The sequence below is a fragment of the Photinus pyralis genome, unplaced genomic scaffold (assembly GCF_008802855.1).
Source record: "Photinus pyralis isolate 1611_PpyrPB1 unplaced genomic scaffold, Ppyr1.3 Ppyr1.4_LG1, whole genome shotgun sequence".
In the NCBI taxonomy this organism is placed as follows: domain Eukaryota; kingdom Metazoa; phylum Arthropoda; class Insecta; order Coleoptera; family Lampyridae; genus Photinus; species Photinus pyralis.
Genome location: NW_022170249.1, coordinates 40867632 through 40891906, shown reverse-complemented (window position 1 = coordinate 40891906; position 24275 = coordinate 40867632). Strand labels below are relative to the sequence as shown.

The following is a 24275-nucleotide window of genomic DNA, read 5'->3' as shown; positions in this document are numbered from 1 at the left end:
CAATTTGAACTATTTGTTACAGCATAACTGAAATTGCATAACTTTTGCAACGAATGCTACAACATTCTTGAAGTGTAGGAGCAACAGAAATTGAAAATTTTTGCTTAATGAAAGCAGGGAATGCGGAGGAAAATAATTCGTATAGTCTAAAGTTATATTAAATTTTTAACTTTCAATATCCAGCCCATCAAGAGATACGAAAGAATGTCTTTGTTGAAGAAGTTCGGAAACACCAGTAAGCGGGAAATAGGGATGAGTCGGAAAGCAGGGATGAGCAATGAAGCCTGAACGGGGGTCGAATAATGCCGTATAATGCGGAGGGAGAGGGTAGAGCAATGGAAGTTTCCTTTGATGTTCCGCCTCGCCCGCACCTGATAGCTCCGCCCTCCGAGGGGGTTACACAATTGGCTCCCTACCCACAAGCGCCGTCCAGGGCATAGACAACATATTCACAATCAGTATCAAATCAGTACTCATTAAATAAACAGTGAAGTGCGTCAGTCTGGAGACCGTTTGTGGCATCAGCATGCTCAACAATTTGGGCTCTGTCGGTAAGTTAGTGGGGGCTTTAATTGGCGCTAAAGTCTTTAGTGATGCAGCGTAGAACGATAGGCTAGTTAAATGGGCTAAATTGAAGCAGCCTCGCCCTCATTAAGCCAATATCACCGGGACGCTCCGGTAGGCCATGCAATTAGGGACACGCATCCACGAAGGGTATGTACTCTTCTGTATCTTTAGTTGATGCTTCACAACGCGAACCGAACACCTCGACCATATAAGGTGTTAAGGTTCGCCCTCACCTGTGCCTTCAGTTAACGTGTGCTAATTCTAAAATCCTTAATCAAAAACTCAGAGTTCGGGATTTAGTTCTAATCTACGGAACTCGATTGTATAACGTTACAGCGACAAATATGCACTGCAATAGGAAGCGTTTTTCGGGAATAGCAAACCAATGGACTTCACCCGAAATCTATTTGGTGGTAGGTAATTATATAATAGCCTATACTTAATGCATTTTTCGTTTTGGTTTTTAAACTGCTAATTTATAAAAAATCCCTAAAATGAGCTTAATGGCCAACATTTGATGTATTAAATTCTATTTCGATAAGGGCGGTTGGTTTATAGCAAATTATGCACCTACGCGTCGCGACGCGACGTCCCTAGTCGGAGACGCCGTCCTCCTACACAAACAGTTTTCACCCAGAACTCTGAACTGAAGGTTTTAAAGCTGGAGAAAAGAACTATATGAAATAATATACGGATTTAAGTATACCATCCTAAAATACTTTATCACATCAGTATATTACCTACTCCTTAAATGAGGAATCTGAAAGAAAGTTTCGTAAATGTTTCCTTCCTTTATAAAAAAGCCGTTTCGGTCCGCGTGGCGTTATCGCGGTGCTCAATAGAAGTTGAACACTGCAAGGGGTGGGATTTCAATAATTCGGTAAACTACAAAATGCGAAAAGAATTTAACTGAACTTTTTTTGCAATAGCTCGCTACAGTATGCCTATATAGTGTAAATTTCTCTTTTTTATGGCGCACATCGTTCAATATATTTTGAAGCAGTTTTTAAAAGATAATAACTGTGTAGAATTTAATTAGTGTACTGATGATGATGGTTATTGTAGTAATTTTATATCTTATATTCCCCAAAATTTGCAGAAACGTTTATACCTATCATACCATTTCCCGAACAAAAAAAAAAAGGAGAACCAAACTTTCATCCATAGTGGAGTGGGCCAAAAACTAGTCTAGAATCACAAAAATATCTCATGGGGGAGCCGAGAAATCGCGGTGTAGGTAATTCTATTTTCTAATAAAGCATTTTTGAGTTGTTTTTTTTTGCTACAAAAAATATCATGACCACGGGAAAATGTCGTAAATCACCATTTCGGATGCGTGTTTGAAATAGGTACAACTGGTTCGATTAAATTTCGTTTTTGCAGTGTTATTATTTCCTTTTAGGGGTAAATTACGGTTTGCATCTATACTGTTACTGTGAAGTTCCATAAACCAAGCATATATGCTTCATCTGCATCCATCGTTTTCGTTTAGTTAAAATATAATCAAAATCGCCCAACGTGAACTCAAAAATGTCACCTGTACAAAATCCAATTACAATCACCGTTCTTGAATGTGCATATCATCAGTACATCAATTAATAATACAGTGATCTTGCTTCGAGAATAATTCTAAGTCGTCGGACACGGAAGCTCATCCTGAATTACCATGCGTAAAATATAGATTAGGTACTACATTTTTATTAAACATTTCTATCTTCCTGGGAAATTAACCAGGTAGCTCACATACATTCAACTATTTTATTTATTTATTTTATTTACTCGTATGTGAAAAATTGAGTCAATGCATACTGAATCGCGAATAATGCAATGCTAGTCTTGCAAAGATAATTCCGCGTATACGTTCAGCAACATTTTTAAATTTTAATGAAAGTTAAACAGTAAATTAAGTAGGTATAATGAAATGAAATTACGTTAACTTCATTAACTTTAACTACAGGTTAGTATTTTAATATGAGCTTTAACTAAATTTGAATTACAATTTGTCCAAGGATATGAATTCATAATTTCTTTAGCTCAGTAAGAGATTCAGTTTAAAACTATTCGAAGTGAAAATGAGAATTTCAAATACCTAATCTACGTACACTTATAGATAGTGACGCTACATAAAACACAGCAATTTCGAACATTGTGTAAATACTATTGCATTTTTTTAAAATCCATTTAATCTTTAAAAAGACCATTCCCTAAACCTCTATTTTAATCCTGTGCCTATACCTATACACCATGCGTTTTCGCGAGGTGCGCTTCTCCAACTTCCAATTCTATTTTGGCATTAAAATTGGATGCACATTTACGACGTAGGTACAGTCTGTGTCAAATCAAATCGGCACACGTTCTAAATTGGACGAATTTTTCTCTCTGGGAAAATTTGCAAGAATCGTCTAATGTTTTGCTAACAAACCATAGAAACCAAATTTCAAAGGTAATGGGAATAGTGACTTTATATTCACTTTATTCGTTTTGTCAGTAACAGTGTGGATAAAGTGGTACCTACTATAAACATTTTATTCGTTCTTTCTGTTAAAAAATTATAAGTTAATGATTAGATTCAATCTGTTATTATGGAGATCTGGTATGTAAATAGTAGATATACAGGTTGTATCAAATTTCGTGTACAGAGATCTTGCTTATTAACATATATGGAGAGTTAGCTAAATTGACACCAATGATCCTCGAGTTATGTCTATTGTCTAAATAAAATCAAAAAACAAAGTTTACACCCTCTCTTATGTTTATGGCGAAAAATAACATCATTGACGTTTTTGAATTTTGGACTTTCTTTGATATTTCATTGGTCTTTCATTGTTAAGTTTTATAGGTTATCAAACAGAGAAAAAATCCTGATTTCAAAAATATACACTAGCAATAGGTATCCATGTACAAGCAATCAATTTATTTTATAACTTCCATATTTATTCTTTTTAAGAATGATCCAAACGCATGCATGCAATTTGGCTAGTTACCTACATTTTTTTACATTAATTACCTACGTCTTTTTTCTGGATGGAAACTTTAAAAGGAGAGGAAAAGGGAACAGCAGGACATTATTTGCTGTATTCATTTTTAGAAAGAAATAAGGATTTATCTCTAGCCCGTTCAAAGGGCATGTGTCACTCCGAAGTAAATGAGTTTTTTGATCATTAAGAAAAAACCCTACTGTAACAATCTAATAAATAGTGGAAATAAAATCTTTAATGTGGAGGAAAGTGGGATTCAGTTGAACAATAAACCGGGGAAAAATGAATGTGACTGGACCGATTCTACAATGCAGGTATATACCGAGAATATGCTATACCTAGAATAAACTTTGTCAGTTGCGTTGGTTACTGTTGGGGCAACCAATGGGATAGTTGTTGCTATGGGACTTATTCCAAGAATATCTTATTCTGCGAATAGCTGTAGTTGTAGACCGGCCCTAAAGGCAGCAAAGATGTGCATGTATAGGTAGGTTACTTACTTCAGTGGGAAAAAGGAAAGCATGTTACAGGAATTGTTTGCAATAATTCTGAAGATGTGTTTATGCCTCTTGTTCTATTTTTAAAGGGAACTGGAAGAAATCCAAGTCATTTAGAGAGCTTGCCCGCGAGATTGGATATTTACCTACATGAACGAAAAAAGTCCATACATTACACCGGAATTGTTTATGAAATGGCTAATGGAATACTTTCTCTCTGGAAAAGGTGAGAGCAAGATAGTGTTAATTTCAGATGGACATACCTCGCATCTCCAGAAATGTTAAACAAAATGATATCATCATTGTATGCTTGCCAAGCCCCACGAGCCAAGCCCTTCAACCTCTTGATAGGTCTTTCCTTACACCCTTAAAAGCTAATTTTAAGAAAATCAGGAAAACTACATTATTATTGATTCCAATGATCAAGTTACCTTGGAATTACAACCAATTAACAAAAGTTTAGGGAAACCCACTCCATCTAAGTTTTTAGACGACTTGGCCCCTATTCCAACGATACCTGAAAAAAAAAGTAAAACAAATAACAATCCGCTGCTGTACTAACTCTAGTAAAGAAAAGGTAGTCAAGAACAGCAAAGAGACAAACAGTTCCAAAAATTAGCGACTAGGTGTAAACAGGAAAGCTGCAATGAAGCTTGTACCATGTATGGTAACAGATGTAACGATTGTGGCAAAAAAATGAAAATACTGGAAATATGCAAACGAAAACTGGTGTGTTAAACATTAATGGAACATCTTATCGTTAGTAAAAATGGATTAAACGATTTCCATGTAGTTCTTGTACCTGTTATACCTATGTATTATTCTTACATTCAAAATTTAAACTTGGGCCAACTCTTGAATAATGAGTGTAGCAGATACCACTTTCGTCGCTTGTGGGAGTTGACTGCTATAGACACTAGAAAAGCAATTAGCGAATGCTTCAATTATGGATTTAGGAGTGTCATGGAGTGTGCTACCTAGTAACACAGTTCCGTATAAAAAGCGTTTGTTATAGACTAAAACCCTACGTATATATAATGCCCATATTCGGCGGATATTGCTATATTCTGGTAGTGAATATTGTTAAACGTAAATGTGTTTGCTGGGTAACGCTGTTACATTGCAAAGTAGCAGAGATACGTGGTACCGTTTCTTAAGCGAATGTATGTCATCCAAATGGATTTTTCCGCAACATTGCCTCGATTTTAGTTGAAGAACGATGTCGAGAAAATTCATCGTCTAGTAACTTTGGATCTTTATTTCTTTGTATTTTTTATGTACCTTTTGTTTAACATTAATCATAGTTATCAATATATATATATTTGTAAGCGAAATTGGAAATTTTCGTCTTTTTGTGGGATTGTATTAGTATTGGAACACTTCTCTCTCTCTGGAAAACAAAAGTAAGCACTGTATAGAAAATATTACCTACATCCTATACATTTATATCGGTAGTTTCATCAACACTCCAATCAATATTCAATACCTACGTCATTGTACAGTGGAAATGGCTTTTCTGAAGTTGTGCACTTTTTCTTTACAATTTATTTGAAATCTGTCAGAGTTGTCAGTATTAAATCATATACCTATCTATTGAATTCTAGAGGTGGTAGATGCTCATCCACCTTGGAAAGAGTGCGTATAATCACTTTAAACACCTCAAAATCAAGATTACTAATAACTAAATCTAGTGTCCTAGTATTTACATTAACAATGTTATTTAATGGTACTCAATTAAGATGCTCCAGGAATTAAATACATAGTTACATTTGTTATCCAATACGACATTGGAGATACTTGGAAGATTAAAATCGCCAAGGATGATAATCTTTCCGTGGCATATTACACTTAGAAATGATAATGCTTCTAAGAACTCCCGAAAACCATGAAAGGGGTAGAAACTGCTATTTTGCAATTTGGGGCAAAACTATTAATTTTAGGCGAAAATGTTCAATATAAAAGTTATAGAGAATAAAAAAATGAACACTTTTGTATTTGCACTATTTACACATAATCTCCAAAAAACCGGAAATAGTATATTTCATTAGGAGTCCGGAAAGCAGGCTTTTTCCGTGCGCGCGTGACAAATTCCCGTGTGAGGCGTAGCCGAACACGGGAAGTCATGCAAGCACGGAAAAAGCATTTCTGGACGTGTAATGAACGATATTTTTTATTATACTTCTTTTAAATCGATAACAAAAAACAACAAACTCGCTAACATTTTTATTTTGTGACAGTTATAGAAAATGCGTTTTCATGGTTACTCTCAAATCATTTCAAAGGCGATTTGTTTAATTAGTTTATTTCAGAGAAGGTTGACGAAACGTCAAAAAATGTCACAAATTCTCAAAGAAGTTTATCTAAATATTCAAACATCTACGAATTAAAACGCAAAATACTTACATATGAAACATTACAACGCATATAGATTTTTTGAAAATTAGTTTACTTCCCTGTAAATTTGTATTTTAAAGTAATATTTTGGGTATTTATATTCAGCGCACGGAAAGAATCAAAGGGATCGGGAAAAGTTTTTCCGTGCGCTAGCCTGGAAAAGGCCAGATACCATTATTTCTAATACAGGTGTAAATAAGGTGATTTCAATGAAGTATAATAAAAAACCTTTTTTTTCGATTTTTATTCATATTTTTGCGAAAAAATGTCGTATGGATTTGAAATTTGGAGTAAACATAGCTTCTTTTGTCATAAAAAAGGAGACAATTTTTTTGGACCCGTAAAGTTGAACTTTTTCCGAGTACTCACGATTTCTGAAAAAACCACCTCTTTTTCAAAGGGAGGAAATATCTATTTTTTTTTCATCGTACAGAGGTGCGCGGGGTAGCAAAATTTTTGGGAAGACTTATATTTTAAATAAACAAAAATAAAAAAATATTATTTATATAGCAAAAATTCGAGAAAATCGCTGGAAAAACAGTTTTAAGATATACCTACACGGTTTTTGACATGAGAAATCAACTTGTTGGATGTTAATACAGATTTTTTCGAAATCTGTCTTTGCTTAAATATTCTCTTTTGTTATCTTATGCTCAACTGTTTTGGTTAAAACATCTTTATTATTTCTTTTTTTATTATTTTTTTTACCGTAATAAAAGTAATTCGAAATAAAATCGAATTATCGTGCTTCCTGTTTCCTGAACAATTTGTTTTTGTTCATTGACTCTTCTTCCTGCCTGTTTTATAGCTGATGTAATTGCGTTGGGCCTGTTGATAAACTTGCAAAATCTGCGATCTGTTTTATCGGTCAAATCAAATGATTTGAGATGTAAAACCAGGAATAAACTTCGTGAGGACTTTATCGTAATTCCGGTAATTTAACGATCAACAGGCCCATCGTAATCGCATTAGCTGTAAAACAGGCAGGAAGAAGAGTTAGTGAACAAAAACAAATTGTTCAGGAAGCAAAAAAGAATTCGATTTTACTTCGAATTGCTTTTATTGCGGTAAAAATGCAGAAAAAAGAAATAAAGATGCTTTAATTAAGGCAGTTGGGCACTAGGAAACAAAAGAAAATATTTAACAACATTAAAGAGGAGAGAGAAGGCAGATTTCAAAACAGTGTAGGTATATCTTAAATATCTTAAAACTGTTCCCCCAGTGTTTGCAGCTTTTCTTAAAATTTTTCTATTGGAATAATATTTTTTATTTTTGATTATTAAAATGTAAGTCCTTAAGACAATGTTGTTACTCCGCGCACCTCTGTACGATGAAAAAAAATAGATTTTTCGTCCCTTTGAAAAAGTAGTGGTTTTTTTCAGAAATCGTTTCTTGGAAACGGTTCAACTTTACGGGCTCAAAAAATTATCTCTCTTTTTATCATAAAACAAGCTGTTTCCTCCAAATTTCAAACCTCTACGACTTTTTTTCTCAGAAATAAAAATAAGAAACGAAAAAATAATTTTTCCGGTTTTTCTAGGAAAATTGGAGGTTATGTGAAAATTGCTCAGTTGCTCATTTTTTTAATCTCTGTAACGTTTACATTGAACATTTTCGTTTAAAATTAATAATTGTGCCACAATTTGCAAAACACCACTTTCCACCCCTTTCAACCCCCGGGATTTCACCCGCGGAAAAATTCAACTGTTTTAACTATTTTTTCCCAATTTCTAATCATTTTTCCTGCCTGAAAAACCCGGTTTCGCCCGGTAACTAATTTTTTTTTAATAAATTATGTTTTAATGGGGTTTGGTCCGAACTAAGTATTTGGTGCCACGTACATAGGTATTGAATAATCTAAAATACCTCACAATGGTCGCTATCAATTTTCCAGACGAAGGTTTTTGCATTTTTTGGGGACGGGGAGCGCTTATGGATCCACTGCATTGATTCCCGAGGAATCAATCTATTGAGCAGACACTTTTATACACACATCTTCGTCTATATCCTTAAATCTTGTATTTTCAGACACTCATGTTGGGTGGTCCTAAATTGAGTGTCGGCCCCATAGAAATTGTTTCAAACCATATTTCTCTTGAAAATATACTGGGCTGATTATTTGGAAGAAAAAATACCGCCGATGCTGCCATATGGTGTGGGTTTAGTTCAGAATGTTGCCAAATAATTGGGCTTGCAAAACCTTTCCAAGCACCTTCAGTAGGAGTATGATGCATCAATATTACCAAATGTAATTGTGACACGGTGCAAATGATCTATAAGGAATTGAGCCTAATGTAAATAGTACGAGTGTGGTAGTACTACAACATAGAATATACCAAATCGAATTACGTCACTGAATCATCATTGAAATACAAATAACAAATCGTTTTAGGGCACCCAATCATGGCGTTGTAAACACAGAAAGTAACCATGTAGATGCGGTCCTGGTTTTCGTAAATAACGGACTAGCAAACATCGTCAGTTAGTTTTCTATGGCAATGTAAACAAAGCCGGTGGTGCTAATTGTAACGCGACCATACGCTAATGGAACAACCAGCCGTTCAAGTAATGATATGTGCTTTAAAAAATATCAGACTGGCTCCTGTTTAAGTAAATATGGTACAGAGTATAGATAAATACGACACTTACCTGCCCGAATCAGAAGCTCCCTACTTATTATTTGTGACTATAAGAACACGCTTTTAGGTTTTTCAGCTCTTAGATATTATTGTGGAGCATATATGGTAATTCGTGGATAATTTTTGCGCCTGTAGTCTTTAGTTTTATAATGATTCTGTGTTCATGTTTTACGTCACCGATTTTTCATTTTGAAACTACGTGACTTACTTAGGACACTTTACACTTACAAATACTGAAACTGTTGAAGGTTAAAAATTATTGCGTTTGGTCAATATCTTCATGGATAAGTAGATTATACCTCACCCCTCGTATTTAAGGTAACTTGGAAATTCTGAGTGGGTACACTTTTTTTCAAAATATCGATCAGTAATCGTCCTGTGTGGGATTGTGGAATTCAAATGCCAATGCAATCGCGAATGTATAAAATAATCGAAAACAAATTTGGTGAGAAAACCAAGAAAAAAGAATGCGAGGATATTGAGTGACCATAATTTCAGGACCATTACTACGAAGATTTGATGATTATTCGTAAAAAAACAATTTTTGTACACAAAGCCAGGCCAGACCTTGATAATTTCATGAATTTCTTGAGATTATTTACAAAACCTAATACTCGAATAACATATGCACTACAAACTTTAGAATTCCCACTGAACCCCACACTATTGTTTCAGGCGTCAAAGAAATGTGCGGGGAAGAATTAAAACGCCACCAAGAATTAAAGGTTCTTGAACAACCGCGACTGAGTGGACTTTGCGATGGATTACCACCACTAGGAAGTTCAAGTTCGAATGACGGTGATAAGCCCACAAAACAGAAAAGGCATCGCACGAGATTTACGCCAGCACAACTTAATGAATTGGAAAGATGTTTCTCAAAAACGCACTATCCTGACATATTTATGAGGGAGGAAATTGCAATGCGCATAGGACTAACCGAATCTAGAGTACAGGTAAGTGTATAACTTATTTGTTTAACATATAAAGCGTCTTCAATATGCACTTTTCCGTAAAGGTGCATATTATATTATTCCGTCGAACTTATAATATTGTTATTGTAAAATACTGAGTGACACTTTTAAAACTTTTTTTTAGAGTTAATGTCTTTTTTCCGGTGAGTAGCGCCAGTTTGTTTTTTCTGATACCAGCTTCAGCATTCACTCATCTCATCCACTTCCCTGTAGCTTTTAGACTGCTCCTTCTAGGTGATTATCGGTCACAACGGTTGTTAGGTCGTTGGCAAATCCAATTATTTTCACTCCGAGTGGTTTGGAATACTCTTAAAACACCGTCATGCATAATATCCCACAAGATCGGCCCAAGTACCGATCCGCATTAGAAATGAAATCATATCACCACTCTGTCTCGCAGATAGCTACTGATTACTCGTTTGAAGTATCGTGGCGTCCCCATTCTCCGTAGCGCATTTTGTATTTTTTTCCTGGACTGTTGGTGTGAGATTTTTTTGTTCAATCACTACTATTATAGCCGTTTGCACACCTTGCATGAATTTTCCCGCCAAGTCCAATAGACATATTGACCTAAATGCCGTTTTGTTCTTTGGTGTAAGAACAAGTCGACATGCCTACCATTTGGCTGGATCAGACAGTCATTTATAATCTTCGTCCATATCTCGGGTTTTGTTTCTGCTAGCGTCTGTTGGTACCAAGTCTGATCGTGGTGCTTTGTTCACCGACAACCCGATACTGCGCTCATCACTTCTTCCCTTGGCACTTCCTCGAATGTTACTCCATGTCCTTGGTTCCCCACGCTCATTAATTCCTTACGATTCGGAAACAGCCTCCTTGTCGTATCCGCAAAGGATTCGTTAGTCCATCCGACTATCGGCTTTCTACGTTGAATTGCTTGTGATGTATCCTTGCCCCCAAATATCGCTATCCAGCCTTTCCCACAGTTCCGCTTCAGCATCTCGAATCTTCTTGATTTTTTAGTATTTCTTCCTTCATTCCATATCTCAGTGTTGACAATCGCTGACTATCCTGCTCCGTTGGTCTCTCTGCTCTTTGCGCCCCCGGGAATACTTTAAAAATGTAACGCTTGAATAAGCATTTTAGGTGATAGGTTCATAGAAAAATGAATTGAACATTGAATTGGTGAGCCAATTGGAACGAATTATAGTCATAATTTCACGTGTGGTATTTCAGCGACAATTCAATGCGATTATTCAATGACATTTGTCAAACTTCCACCACTGAAATGTCGCGAAATTTTTTCGTATTAACCAGAACATTCTTCTTAATTTGTTAATCAATTTCGACAACCGACTTATCACTACATCTTTTAGTTTGATCACTCATAACGAATTATCTTGGAGCAAAAAAGATCGAATAGAATCATTAGCAAAATGAAAAGCAACTTCCGTAATTTATTTTGACGTTTATTATCTTGATGGAAATGTCATGAGCTTCGATATTATTACGTATAAATATACATTCGCGTGGGTAATTACGCTTAATTTTTCTTTTGATTCATTGAATAGTTCTTCAAATACCATTCGTAGTCGAAGTATTTGTAGATTATTTTTGAGGTGCTGCTCCACTCATGCTAGTTACGCTTTTTAATACCACGAGTGCTGGTAATAATATGAGTAACTAGCATTCGCGACAGCACCTCAAAAATATTCGACAATACTTTGACTATTCATGGTATTATATAGGTATGACAATTTTATCGATATCAAATAAGATAAAATACTGCTGGCTGTTTGCGAACTTTTAGATGAGACATTTTCGGAACAGTGGATCGGATAAAGATCTCCAAATTCTACACCACTGGATTTCTTAGTTTGAGGGTTTTATTAGATAAAAGTTATTCGGGCACCTGCTACGTATACAATAATGGTATCATTGTGGTCCAAATGTGCCAATGTATCTTTTACACAAAATCGTCATGAAAGCTTCATTTTCATGACTACTTAATGTCAGGAAATTTTTGCTTTCATGACAGAGGCAGACCAGACTACTTTTCCTGCCGCTTGTCGCTTTACCGGCCGCACCTGTCGCTTTCCTAAATGTCTATAATGAGTCCTGTCATCACTGGCAGGTTGACATTAATCAAAAGTTTTAAATGAAAATTGAAAGTATGTATTAAAATGATCGTACGATTTCGGGTAAAATTTAATACAAAACTTGTCAGTAAAATGACATTACTTGACTCGGAAATTAACGCACTCGCCCCGAAAGGGACCTCGTGCCTCAATATCTCTTCGCCAGTAAAGTGCCATTTTCCTGACCGATATGTAAATAACTATTGTTTCTGAACAGCAATTTTTAAAAGCTTTCCAATGCTGTATCACAAGTGATACGCCATAGGTACGTCATTTAGGCATGATGGATACGGGGTTACCTATGTGTCCATTTTGGTTCCACCCTTTTATCTGAACCGTTTTCTTCCAATATTAGAAAAAGTAAATGCTGTGTGCTTTGCGAATAGTGGCCAACCTCTACATTGCAGTTATAGCTGAACATTTTTAGCCCCCATCTCTTTTAGTTAGAGAGTAGCTTTGTCGATGCCAAAGAAATTGTTAGTAAACCATTTTCAACTTTTTACTTCCATTAAAAGTTGAACCATACAAGTCACTAGGCGGAAATTACTCAATTCTCATGAAAACTATCGCTCCATCTGAGTTTCCATTTTGGAATAGTGCCTAACTATAGTAATATAAAGTCTTAGAAACAATTTTCCAATATGCGTCACGTGTGGAATAAGTGCGCATAAATAATATTATCATGGGTTAAAAAATTACCATTTAATTAGAAATCTAAATTTTCTTCTAGCTTGCTTGTGCATCGAGCAAACTTGAAACCTCAAAATACTAGACCAACAAATATCAGAGTCTTATTGAATAAGTTGTATCCCCCAATACGCGTAAAATAGTGCTGTTTCGATAATTTTCTGTTAAAGTAAACTCTCTGAGAAAAGCTTCATTTATATACCATTTTCGTACAAAACCCTCATTCTCGCTTCTCCCGCTTATACCTTCCCCAAATCTAATCCTCAAACCCCTTAGGATTCTCAACTTATTCCAACTCGTCCTCGGGTAATTAATATGAATTGAATTTTAGTATGGATACGACCTAAATATTTGCATCTAGAAGTTACACAATTTAACATAACAAATCCTGGCTAATGAGGGTTATGATTTCAAATTTGAAGCTGAGACCATAATCCTTTTTCTTAGTGTGCTTCAATAATAATCTGAGTTTCTGTCAGAATTCTAAAATTGCACTCTTTAGAATATTAGCCAAATAGCGAAAGCAAATGATGATAAAATCTGTACTCGTCGCAACGCTCCGTCGAAACGCAGAGCATGCGCCTAAACGTACTTGATATTGAATAAGTTACGACAATAATGCCTGTACTTCAAGATTATTCCAATGAAACAAGTTAATTGCGAAAACGTGTTTTTACAAAGTATCCATGTAGCGCCACGATTACTTTATACCCCTAATGATAAAGAAAATCGAAACTACTCGTTGCATTCAACTAACTGTAAGATAATGCACCCTGAAAGTGTACAGTACAATTGCATTATATAGTATATTTTTCCAGCTAACGCTTTTTCTAGAAATAGAAGTAATGAATAGCCATCTCCAATATTTTTCTTTTCCTTTCCTTGTTAACCTTATTTACTCGTTACCATAGCACCTCGTTTCCCACGCTCTTAGCAAAGTTCAATTTATAATAATTCCGAAATCAAATACTTTATTTATAAAACGTACCTATAGGTTGCAATTAAGTATGATAAATTGCTCCGGCTAGATCATCTACTTATCTGATGGCTATTACACAAATACATGTTCAGAAGTAAATAGAAAAAGTAAATTTTAATTAAAAACTAAATAAACGGTTTTCCGTAACACCGTAACTTACCAATCTGAAAATTCACCTGCTTTTCTTTTAATAAAAATCAAATCATTTTCTTTTATTAAATAGTTTAATTTCAATTAGTAGCTACAGTACATTTTTACTTTGAAGTCGACACTTGGTGCAGCACCGACTAATTTTTAAAAGTGTATAGCTGCATTCTTTTTTGGACGATAACATATTTTGGTCTCTCTATGATGAAGACCAAATAAACAACAAATAAACCCTTAAAGCTTATATAAAAACCGGCAGAGCACCTCACTATGACCCTACGGGGTTTACATTTGACCCATTTTCAATAGGCTTGTTACATGTGGAAAGATTGAACCGAAACGGTCCAAGCGTTTGACAGTTATCGTGTTCACGGACAGACGGACACCATCGATTTCCCAATAAAGCTTGCATCGCTTTGCCGCTTAATAAACCAGGGTGAATGTTTTGTTTGAGCGCTATCATCAGGTACGAGAGGTACGAGATAAATATTGCCTTTTTTTTGCATGGCCACCTCACTTTTATGTAAATTACATATAACTTATTTAAGATTAGAATATAAAACCCAGGAAAACCAAGATATTTCGAAAACTATCAGAGGTAGGTATAGGATATTATTATCAAAAGTTGAAGGTTTTTGGAGGAGCTAAATGATGACAGAAAAATATACAGGGTATTCCATTTAAAAAAGTGAGATTTTTTAATATGAAGTTTTGTTACTTTGGATCTAGAAAAAAACACCCTGTAAGCTATATTTTTAATGTTTCATAGGGGATGTATTTATTTGGCTTTTACTTAACCCAGGATAAAAGATATAAGGCAATAATAAAAAAAAAAGCTGGAATCAAAATTTAAGTAATAATTTTGCCAATATATACTGACGCTTGCAAATGCCCAATTTTTCTTAAAAATCGAATTATCTATAAAACTACTAGCTTTTCGGATATTAACCATATAATAAAGTCGTACAATTACACGTAGAATTAAAAAATGCATTCTAATACAGGAGGTTCTATTTAAAAAATGTACCATTTGGGCGCCCTACTTTGTGAGAACATCCTGTATAATTCCAAATATTTTTAAAATGTGGAGAATATTCAACCATATCATCATACAAAAGCGTTCTATCGAACAATCTTATCTTCAAGGTATTAAGTTACTCCGCGCAATCGTTGACTCACCCTGTACAAGGGAACAAACTGCGTATATCGTTTAGATGTCGGCTGGATTTAATGTTGAGAACGGTTGCAGCCTTATTTTTTCAAATTTCTTGCACTTCTACCAAACCAAAACTGACTTTCTTTACAAGACTAGAACCTCCATAAGTTTTCGAGATTACGTTTCCCGGTCAAAAAGATTAAACTTTTTTTTAAAAAGTCGTTAAAATGTTGGTCACTATTCTAGCCACCTCAACGATAAACACGTGAATCCCTCTAAAGGAACCTCGAAATTCAAAACGCGAATGTTTTTCTAAAGAATCGTACAAATGGCAAATCGCGAACAGCTTAGAAGATTTCTTAAACCTATGTCCCTCTTAATTTCTGAGTAATATTTTGAACCCTCATATTGGCGGATTATCTCTCAAAATTGGCGATGTCTAATTATTGCTTATTGTCTTTTTTTACTACAAATCCTAAACGGTTGTTAAACATTTTATTCAATTCATAACCTGCATGTTTAGCAAGTTCCACTTAGTACGGGATCTCATGACGAACTTAAGAACCGTAATCCTATATCTCTAATAAAAAAGCTGTAAATTGATCTATACTCCCGCAATCTTGACGCTAACAGCAATTAAAGAACAAAAGACAATACAAAATGAATACGTAGAAATGATATAAAGAAAACAATATATGCTAGATTGCCGCTCATGACGTCACGCGGAGCTCAAAATTTGAATATAAAACGGGATTCTTATGGGATTTGTTTCTTAATTTTACAGCAAGTACTAAAATTTCTTAATTATAAACACTTGTGAGAAAAAGTAAGTAGAAATTATAAAAGTAGGTAATGTCAGAAATCGTTAAAGATCACTTTTGAAAATGCTATAGGTAAGCTATAACTAACTGCACTGTAAAAATGGGAAATTAACTGTAATACATCCAACCACAAAACACCGCATTTTGTTGAAAACTAATTCACAAATTCCAGAAAAACGCCAAAATATAATTATAAGAAACCGTTCGCGAGTTATCATGTAAACAGGCGGACGGAGTTATCATGTCCACAGACGGCTGGACAGAAAGTCCAATTGACCAAAATTTAATCAGTTAGTGTCTTCCCCATTGTTTATGTACTTATTAGTGGAAACAGAGTTGGAAAATTCGAAACCCTGCACGAGTTACCATGGACACAGACGGACAGACAGAAAGTCATCAACTCTTTTTTAGGAACTCGTTAATAATCTATGCAGGCTTCCCCTCTTCTTCCTTAAGACAGAAAAAGTTTGATGGCCGCTTGGTACACTTACAAGGTATAGGCAAAGAAAGATTCCAGGCCTCTAGGACAATTCCCCTAAAAATAGTTGTATTGAGCACGGATCTGGTGGCCCAGAATAATCTTCTTCACAGCGATAATAAACCTTGCATGATCGTGCTCTGGGGGTACCTTTTGACCAAAGGACCAGACACTGTTGCATTCTACCAGATATAGCAAAACGGTTCCCTATCCTAGAAGGGAGAGTGGTAACCTTTACACCCCAATGTGCCATAATGTAATAGGATATTACAAAATAAAGGGTTGTAAGTTTCCTTCGATTAATACAGTTTTGAAATTCTGAACTAAAGCTGTATCTTTATCAAATACCTTTTTTTGGTGGTTTTGCTTACTGTAGAATTATCCCTTTGCTTCTCTGAAAATTACTACAAAATTGTCCTCTTTTCCATCCGCCGACAAAAAGAAATACTAAAGGGCCATATAGCTGCATATTAAGAATTATTCAAAACATTAACAGTTTCGACCATTGGTACAATGCTTTGTTTTACAAATAAGTATGTATGTTTTTTTTTCGTTATAAACCATTACGTTAATTTAAATTGAAACGGCCATCATCTCATTCTGTATTTCAAATTTGCAACAATACATATACGTATTAACCCTCAAACAATTTTTTATATCAAATTTTTTACCAAATAAAAATCAGTAACAAAATAAACCTTTGAATTTGGCAAATTCATATACTATTTACTTTATCAGATGTCTTCTGCCAGAAACATGCATTTGGAAACTCACTGGAGCTAATGAATTCTGCTGATAATGGATATTATTTCAAAGAGAACTTTTTCTTGATTACAATGAGCTCGATTTCAGTGGTTACTTTCGCTTGTGAGTGGTAATATAATTTCCCTTTTACTTCAAATATTGCGATCTCTTATCGATTGCTGAGTGATTTATCTGCCTATCTTTTCAACTCTAAATGATCCCCTCATTAATTACTTAATTTTTCGCGTCCACAATGACGAATTATCTTCAAAATGGCTATGTCAAAGTATTTCTTTTGGTTAGTCTCTTTTTCGTACCAATCCTAGATGATTCTAAAGGTCGTTAACCAATCCCATCTTTTTTCCAAACTAAGCTAACTCTAATGATTCCGTGGTGAGGTAGTTGATCTCACGGTGAGCTAAGAAATGTAACTATACCTATATACCGACTAAAAAGCACGTAATTCGACCCAACACTTCGAGATGCTTCAAATAATTAAGGAAGAAAAACCCATTACTAACTACGTAAAATGACCCTCGTCCCATTGACCTACAATGATCAAAATGATGACTTTACGTTGCATCACGAACAATACTTGTTTCTACAGCAGAAACATTTTCACTACGTATTTTTTCGAAAAAGGTTGAAGTTGAGACGATTGTCACATAGCAGTACAATGGGTCCAAATGGGACCCCGTGGTCATCCGCCCACCCTTCTTTATAAATGCAGAATTCATCCAACGACATTGCTAGGAAATTTTATGTAGTTTAGTTTGTAATTGGTAGGTCTTTAGCGATATCAACATAGGTTCAATAAAGTCGAAAAAATTGGATGTTTGTTGCGTCACAACATTTTGTTCACCTACTTCAGATTCGGTTTAGCATTCCAAACAAATATAATGGAAAAAACAACTTATCCACCAAAAATACTGACTGGATTATTTTTGATGAATCGTGATCCACTTTTTTCTGATGTGTTTTAATCAAGTAAGGTCTTAACGGATCAAAATTTTAAAATTTTCCATCAAACAGGAGCGTAAAAGCTTTGTACGCCGTAAAAGTAAGTACGTTTTTACTGACGGCATAACGATAACCTATAAGTAGGCAATAATGTTAAAAGTCTACATCGTTTAAAGTCACTTAAATGGCATTTCAAAATTCGACAATGACGTTTTTATTAAGAGACCGCGGTTCCGACAATATTATATAAATAAATTCCCCTTTACGAGCCAAAAGGTAATGAAGTAAAGGCGCGATATTGCTATTCTAACAAATGGTTAATATGTTAGCGTTATTGCCTTCGTAAGCCTGTCGGGAGTTAATTTCGGTGGTGTTGGCATCATTAATCCCTAATGGGGTGCGGTTGATGTATGATCGGCAATGTTGCTACCGCTATCCTCCCTTGCCTAAAACTTGCCCTAAATAAACCCGAATCATAAAGGGATTATTTATTTTGTTAATTGTAATATTTTAAATTAAATGCGGATTTGCATATATTGCTGTAGTTTTAGGATATCCGGTGCGGTACTGTATCGTTTACCTGCGAGCTATATAAATTAGGGATAGAACGGCTTTTCGTGTAGAAATTTTCATAAAACAGGAGCACTTGCTCTGTTTGGAGTTAATTGCTTAAATCTTTCTAGGTATAATGAAGTTATGTTGCAATTTGTTAAACAGTACTTACATTCAGGTTTAACAGAATTAATACAAGTACAGATGAAAATTTAGATTTGGTGTTCATTTAGTTCAAGTTACATAAGTTTAACTCAGACAAGAAAAACTGGCAAAAACTCACACGGTCACTTGAGTATGATTTCTGAAGAACTTGTTTATGAGTCTGCGTTTATACTGAACCCTGTACTGAACAGTAATTCTTATTTTACACGATTCATTTAAATCCTACTGGAAATGTTTTCCCAGATCGAATCTTTTAACCACACTAACAAAATCCTTTAAAAGAAGCAGATAATTTTTCACAATTGTATGACCTTCGATCATCTCTCTCTTAACTATACAAAATGTGCTATTTTTTTCCGAATATCTTCTATGATTCTTGAGAGAATTTTTAAAGAATTCCTTTTGTAGCTAAATCTTGAGCCCATTCTGTGAGGCCGTGCCATACACATGTTATGCACTTATTTCCTAAATTCATGGTATTATAAAATTCTGTACATTTACAGCCCAAGAGTTCGAATCCTGGTTCAAACACGGAGACTATGTGCAGCATCTGCTAAAACTGCAATAAACGTAAAAATACAAAGAAAAACATGTTTTACATACATTCTTCAGAAAGGTTTTTACCCACACTTCAGTAAGGGAGGTATTGCATTGGGGTAAAAAATGACCCCCAATTTTTTGACGGAAATACACGTTTTGCGGCACCAGGAATCCGAATCAAACAACATCTCGATGATGTCGGTCTGTCGGTCCGTCTGTACTCTCATTTCCGGCTAAACATCTGAACCGATTGGAACCAAATTTGGTACATATATTCCTCGGCATAGCCGAGATGGTCCGGAAGAACTTAAGCTTGCTATTTTTGGTCTAAATTAAATTCAGAATTTATTTTATAATAATCTTCTGGTATAAAATAAAGCTTTGTATTATACACTACGACAAAGGGAAACATCCCTTTATCGTCTTGTGTAATAAATAACTATTATTTCTCTCATTGTTAGATAATTTTTTTACCCAAAATCATCCTGAAACCTTCATTTTCATGCCTACTTTCTGTCGGGAAATTTGAGTTTCCATGACAGAGGCAGAGCAGACTACGTTTCCTGCCGCTTGTCACTTTACCGGCCGCACCTGTGACATTGCTAAATGTCTATAATGACTCCTGTCATCACTGACAGATTGACATTAATCAAAAGTTCTATATACAAAGTAAAATTTTATATAAAATACGATTTTGGGTAAAATTTAATACAAACTCGTCAGTAAAATGACATTACTTGACTCGGAAATTAAAGTCCTCTGCCCTAAAGGGGCCTCGTACTTCATGTAAATAACTATTAAGTTTAATTAAAGCGTTACTAATCCCTTTAAATAAACTGTAGATCGAGTACATGATTTGCTTTTTTTTCTCGACAGAAGAGTTGGGCCCTTAAACTTGAAGAATTGTTTCTTAGGTACCATGAAACTGTAAAAAATCCCGACAAGAGACAAACACAACATAGTATCATACATGTATCGAATGTGAGGAATTATGTGTGTTGTTATCGAATGCAATTACTTAATAGCAGATGATAACCGTAAGGGTAGATAAAGTGATCACTTTAACTACAAGGATAGATACAGTCAAACAGATGAATGCATTCTGTTTTAATGACATCTGTCATTCTTATTTCAAATGGGACGCGCAGCACGAAACAAAATATAGTTCATAACATAATACAACGCTCTTTCTATGGAAAAGACGGCAGGGGCTTGCCATTTTTGACATCTAAATTAAACTCAGAGTTGTCAGAAGCTCTACAATGATTTATATGGATTCTGCTATAAAATAAAGTTTTGTTTATGTCAACATGACAAGGGGCCTGAAAATTCTTATGCTTCGAGGTCCCCAAGGTCCTTAATTCGGCGCTGCTCTAACTTTAGGCTTCAACAAAGATGTACAATAGAAAAGGCTGTAGATAACTTTGTAATTGAAAGTTACATGTTTATACATGGGAGTAGCCCGTAATAATAAAAAAAAAGCAAGAGACTGCCCAAAAGTAAACAAGTGTTACAAATTAATTATTTGCCGCAAGTATACTCGCTATTCCGCAATAAAATTAAATTAATTAGAAAGGCTAGTTATCTTTTTTTTAATTCATCTTTTTAATTACTTAATCTTATCTTACTACGAAATAGGGAAAACACCGGTGCATAAACATGTAATTAATTAATGGGTACGTACTTTGGTGATATTGAATACCTAACCTAAAAACTACGAGGTTTAGATACAGGGCATCTCTGATAAATGTTGAAGAGAACACAAAAGACTATCGAATAACGAAATAAAATAACAATAGTGCGATCTGAATAGAAGATAATTATCGCACTTTGACATTCGGAAAATTTACTATTTCATTGTGAACACTCTGTATCACTAAATCTAACTTTCTCATTATCACACTGTTGCCCTTTACTCGTATTACCGTAATTACTCAAATTTATTTCTTAACTTCAAAAAACCAGGTAGCTACGATTCATCACAGTGAGGCTTGCTCATGTGGAATTATTCGTAAAAAAATTAATAGGATGGCAACATTGACAAAAAATCAAAAAGTGAAGAGGTTTCAATTACATTGAAACAACTTAAAATCGTGTTCTATTTTTAAAAAAATCAGTTGTACACCATATAAATGGAACACCCTGTACATTCAAAAATAATTCTAATAGATGTGCAACCATCTATAGTTTGCGCTATTTGCACAACAGTTTTTCTATATATTTTCTACAAGGCTCATATTCTATACACATGACATTATTGTTGGCAAGGTTCAACTATAATTTACTTATACTTTTCAAGTCGTACTTAAACAATAGATTTTCAACGTGTTCGCTGATCAGTACAATAATTTTTCTTCCGATTTCGTAATGGTTACCTAGACCTACTTCCGGTATTCCACAGGGTTCTATTTTGGGGCCATTGTTTCTCCATTCAACCGTAGGTCTCGTTCTAGTTCTGAGATCCAGATATAGTAAACATGGGAATACATGATTTCCACAAGGGGCAGAAGTGCTCATTTGACCATGTGACAAAAAATTGTAATGGAATCTAGATATCCAGAAAAATGGGTGACATTTCTACAAAAAAATTTATAACGTACTGTAAGCTCTTTATGACCAAGGCGTCATATGTGATATCCGCATAGCTACACTCCATGAAGACGCAGAGGATTTTCAAATTACAAACAAGAACTGTGAGGGTGCTTATAAATTATCTTGACAGGTGATTGTTAAGCGTGTATAATAATAAAGAAAAATTATGACCCTCCTAACATAAACAAAAAAAGGAGAGATGCAAAATAATAGTTCCATCAGTCTACGCGCACTAGTAGTACTCTACGCCGAGCCAAAATTATGGAGGTTGATGGGAGGGCTTCTATCCTTATCACCTAAACCTCTTTTTATTTTGATATGCGAACTAAATTTATACATCATTTATTACTTTCTTGACTACTTTTACCTACTTTAACATACTAAAAGAAATAAACGACTTCATTTGAAACGAGCCTAATGGAAAATCTAACCTTATGATCCTCTATTACGTTTTTTCCCCTTTCCAACAAACGAACCTCCTTCACACATCAATTACACTGCCAAATCTTATTTGAAATGTTTATGCAACTGTCTAAAACTACCAGTAAAATTGCATTTTATTAGTTGACTAGCGTGATTATCTTTTTATATTAGATTACTTACACGGAAACTGCTTCTTTACATTGTTAGTACTTCCCTCCCAAAACTTTATTACGCAAATAAACGAAATTAGCTTAGCCTTTCGTCAGTAGATACCGATCAAAATCAATAATTTTTCTGCATAATTTTTTTTTATTAGGTGCTGCCGCTAAAACACCCATGTTCTAAAAACGCGAACTTAAAGAGTTCAGTGTGTGATTCTGTGTGTTACATTAGGCACAGACAATAAACGGCAGACATAAGATTTAGGTTTGTAAATTTCCGATCACGCCGATCACGGTTTAAGGGTATGTCGTAAAGGTAATCGAAACTCGTAAACCTTAATCTCTAATAGAAATTCATGACGGAATTGGAAGCATAATGCATTACCAAATCCACTGCCGCGTAATTTCTTTATGTTACTGAAGACGTTAAAAAATATTAAGGTACAAAGTAGAATGCAAATTTATTCTTGTTATTGTTATATCTTGAAAGGGAACAATGTAACAGGGAAATAGTGCGACTTTAATATATGGAGTAATCGTAATTGTGAAGACAAATTCTTCTAACTTCACCTTAGTGATACAATGTTACGTATAATCATGAGACTGTACCAATTAAAGTCCCATGCAGGAATTAAATTTTGAGTAATAATACAAACTTGGCAACTCTAGGTGTAAGGTTTGTAGAATAAGAATAATAAATCTAAGATATAGAATATGTTCCTACTCATTTCCCTTTACTACTTCGATATTTACAATATGATAGTAAGACATCAAGTAGCACAAGGAGGTAATTAAAAAAAGAAGAAGAAACCAAAATCAAATAGAGAAAAGATAATATGATTTTATTTTTTATCATTTCTTTCATGCATAATAATCAAGTGGACAAGAATGTCATACGTAATTAAAACAAGCAATAGGTATATGCATCAAATTTGTTTCGAAAGGCACATACGTGCAATTTTAAAAATAAAATCTACATTGTAACATTGTACATTAGTAACAATCAGTATGAAGCTACATTAAATTTTTTAAATCATTTCTTTCATGCATAATAATCATGAGTGGACAAGAAGTGTCATACGTAATTAAAACGCTGTTCAGAAGCATCAAATTTAGATTTAATCATCACCAACACACAATATGGGTATGTACACTACCGAATGTGCAAACATCGAACGACATTGTATGACTCCTAGGTATAATTAAATTCAGTGAACACACCGTTTTTTGTCCAATACACATAAATGTAAAAAGAATGACAGTACAGGAAAATATTTTAGTTATTAAATTTGTAAAATAGTGGAATTTTCTAAAACACAAAAGTGAGCAATGCCAAATTATTATGTAATTTACGTACGCTGTTCAGAAGCATCAGAAATAATCATCCAACACACAATATGGGTATGTACACTACCGAATGCAAACATCGACATGATCAGGTAGCTAAAATCATACTTCAAAAATTAGCTCTTAAACAAAATCTCGTAACAGAATAAACGTTATATCAAGGAGTCGACGAAATTAAAAAAAACCGTTTAATTCTGGTCGTAGTGGCCTTCTGAATTCAGAAAGGCGCGTTCTGCAAATCTGTAACAGATCACAACATAAACAAACAAATAAAAGGGGTAGTGAATCGCGCTGCACATAAAATATTGCGGAATAGCAATGCTAACGTCTGACACAGAGGAAATCGCATATTAAACTGAAATTAATACTCAAAAAGAATCA

At 34.6% G+C, this 24275-nt stretch overlaps 1 protein-coding gene across 3 annotated transcripts in view; it reads left to right on the top strand.

Moving 5' to 3' along the window:
* The first annotated feature begins 469 nt into the window (after positions 1-469).
* Positions 470-24275, top strand: part of LOC116158636 (homeobox protein orthopedia-like) — a 65180-nt gene continuing 41374 nt past the window's right edge. Inside the window, exons 1-2 of one of the 3 annotated variants that reach the window (XM_031471454.1) lie at positions 470-551; positions 9751-10028. In XM_031471454.1, the coding sequence (XP_031327314.1) occupies positions 527-551; positions 9751-10028 (303 nt within the window). In that variant the 5' untranslated portion in view covers positions 470-526. Of the gene's footprint in view, positions 552-605; positions 715-758; positions 981-9750; positions 10029-24275 lie in introns of those variants that run through there. The other 2 variants (XM_031471455.1, XM_031471453.1) reach the window with 2 other exon arrangements.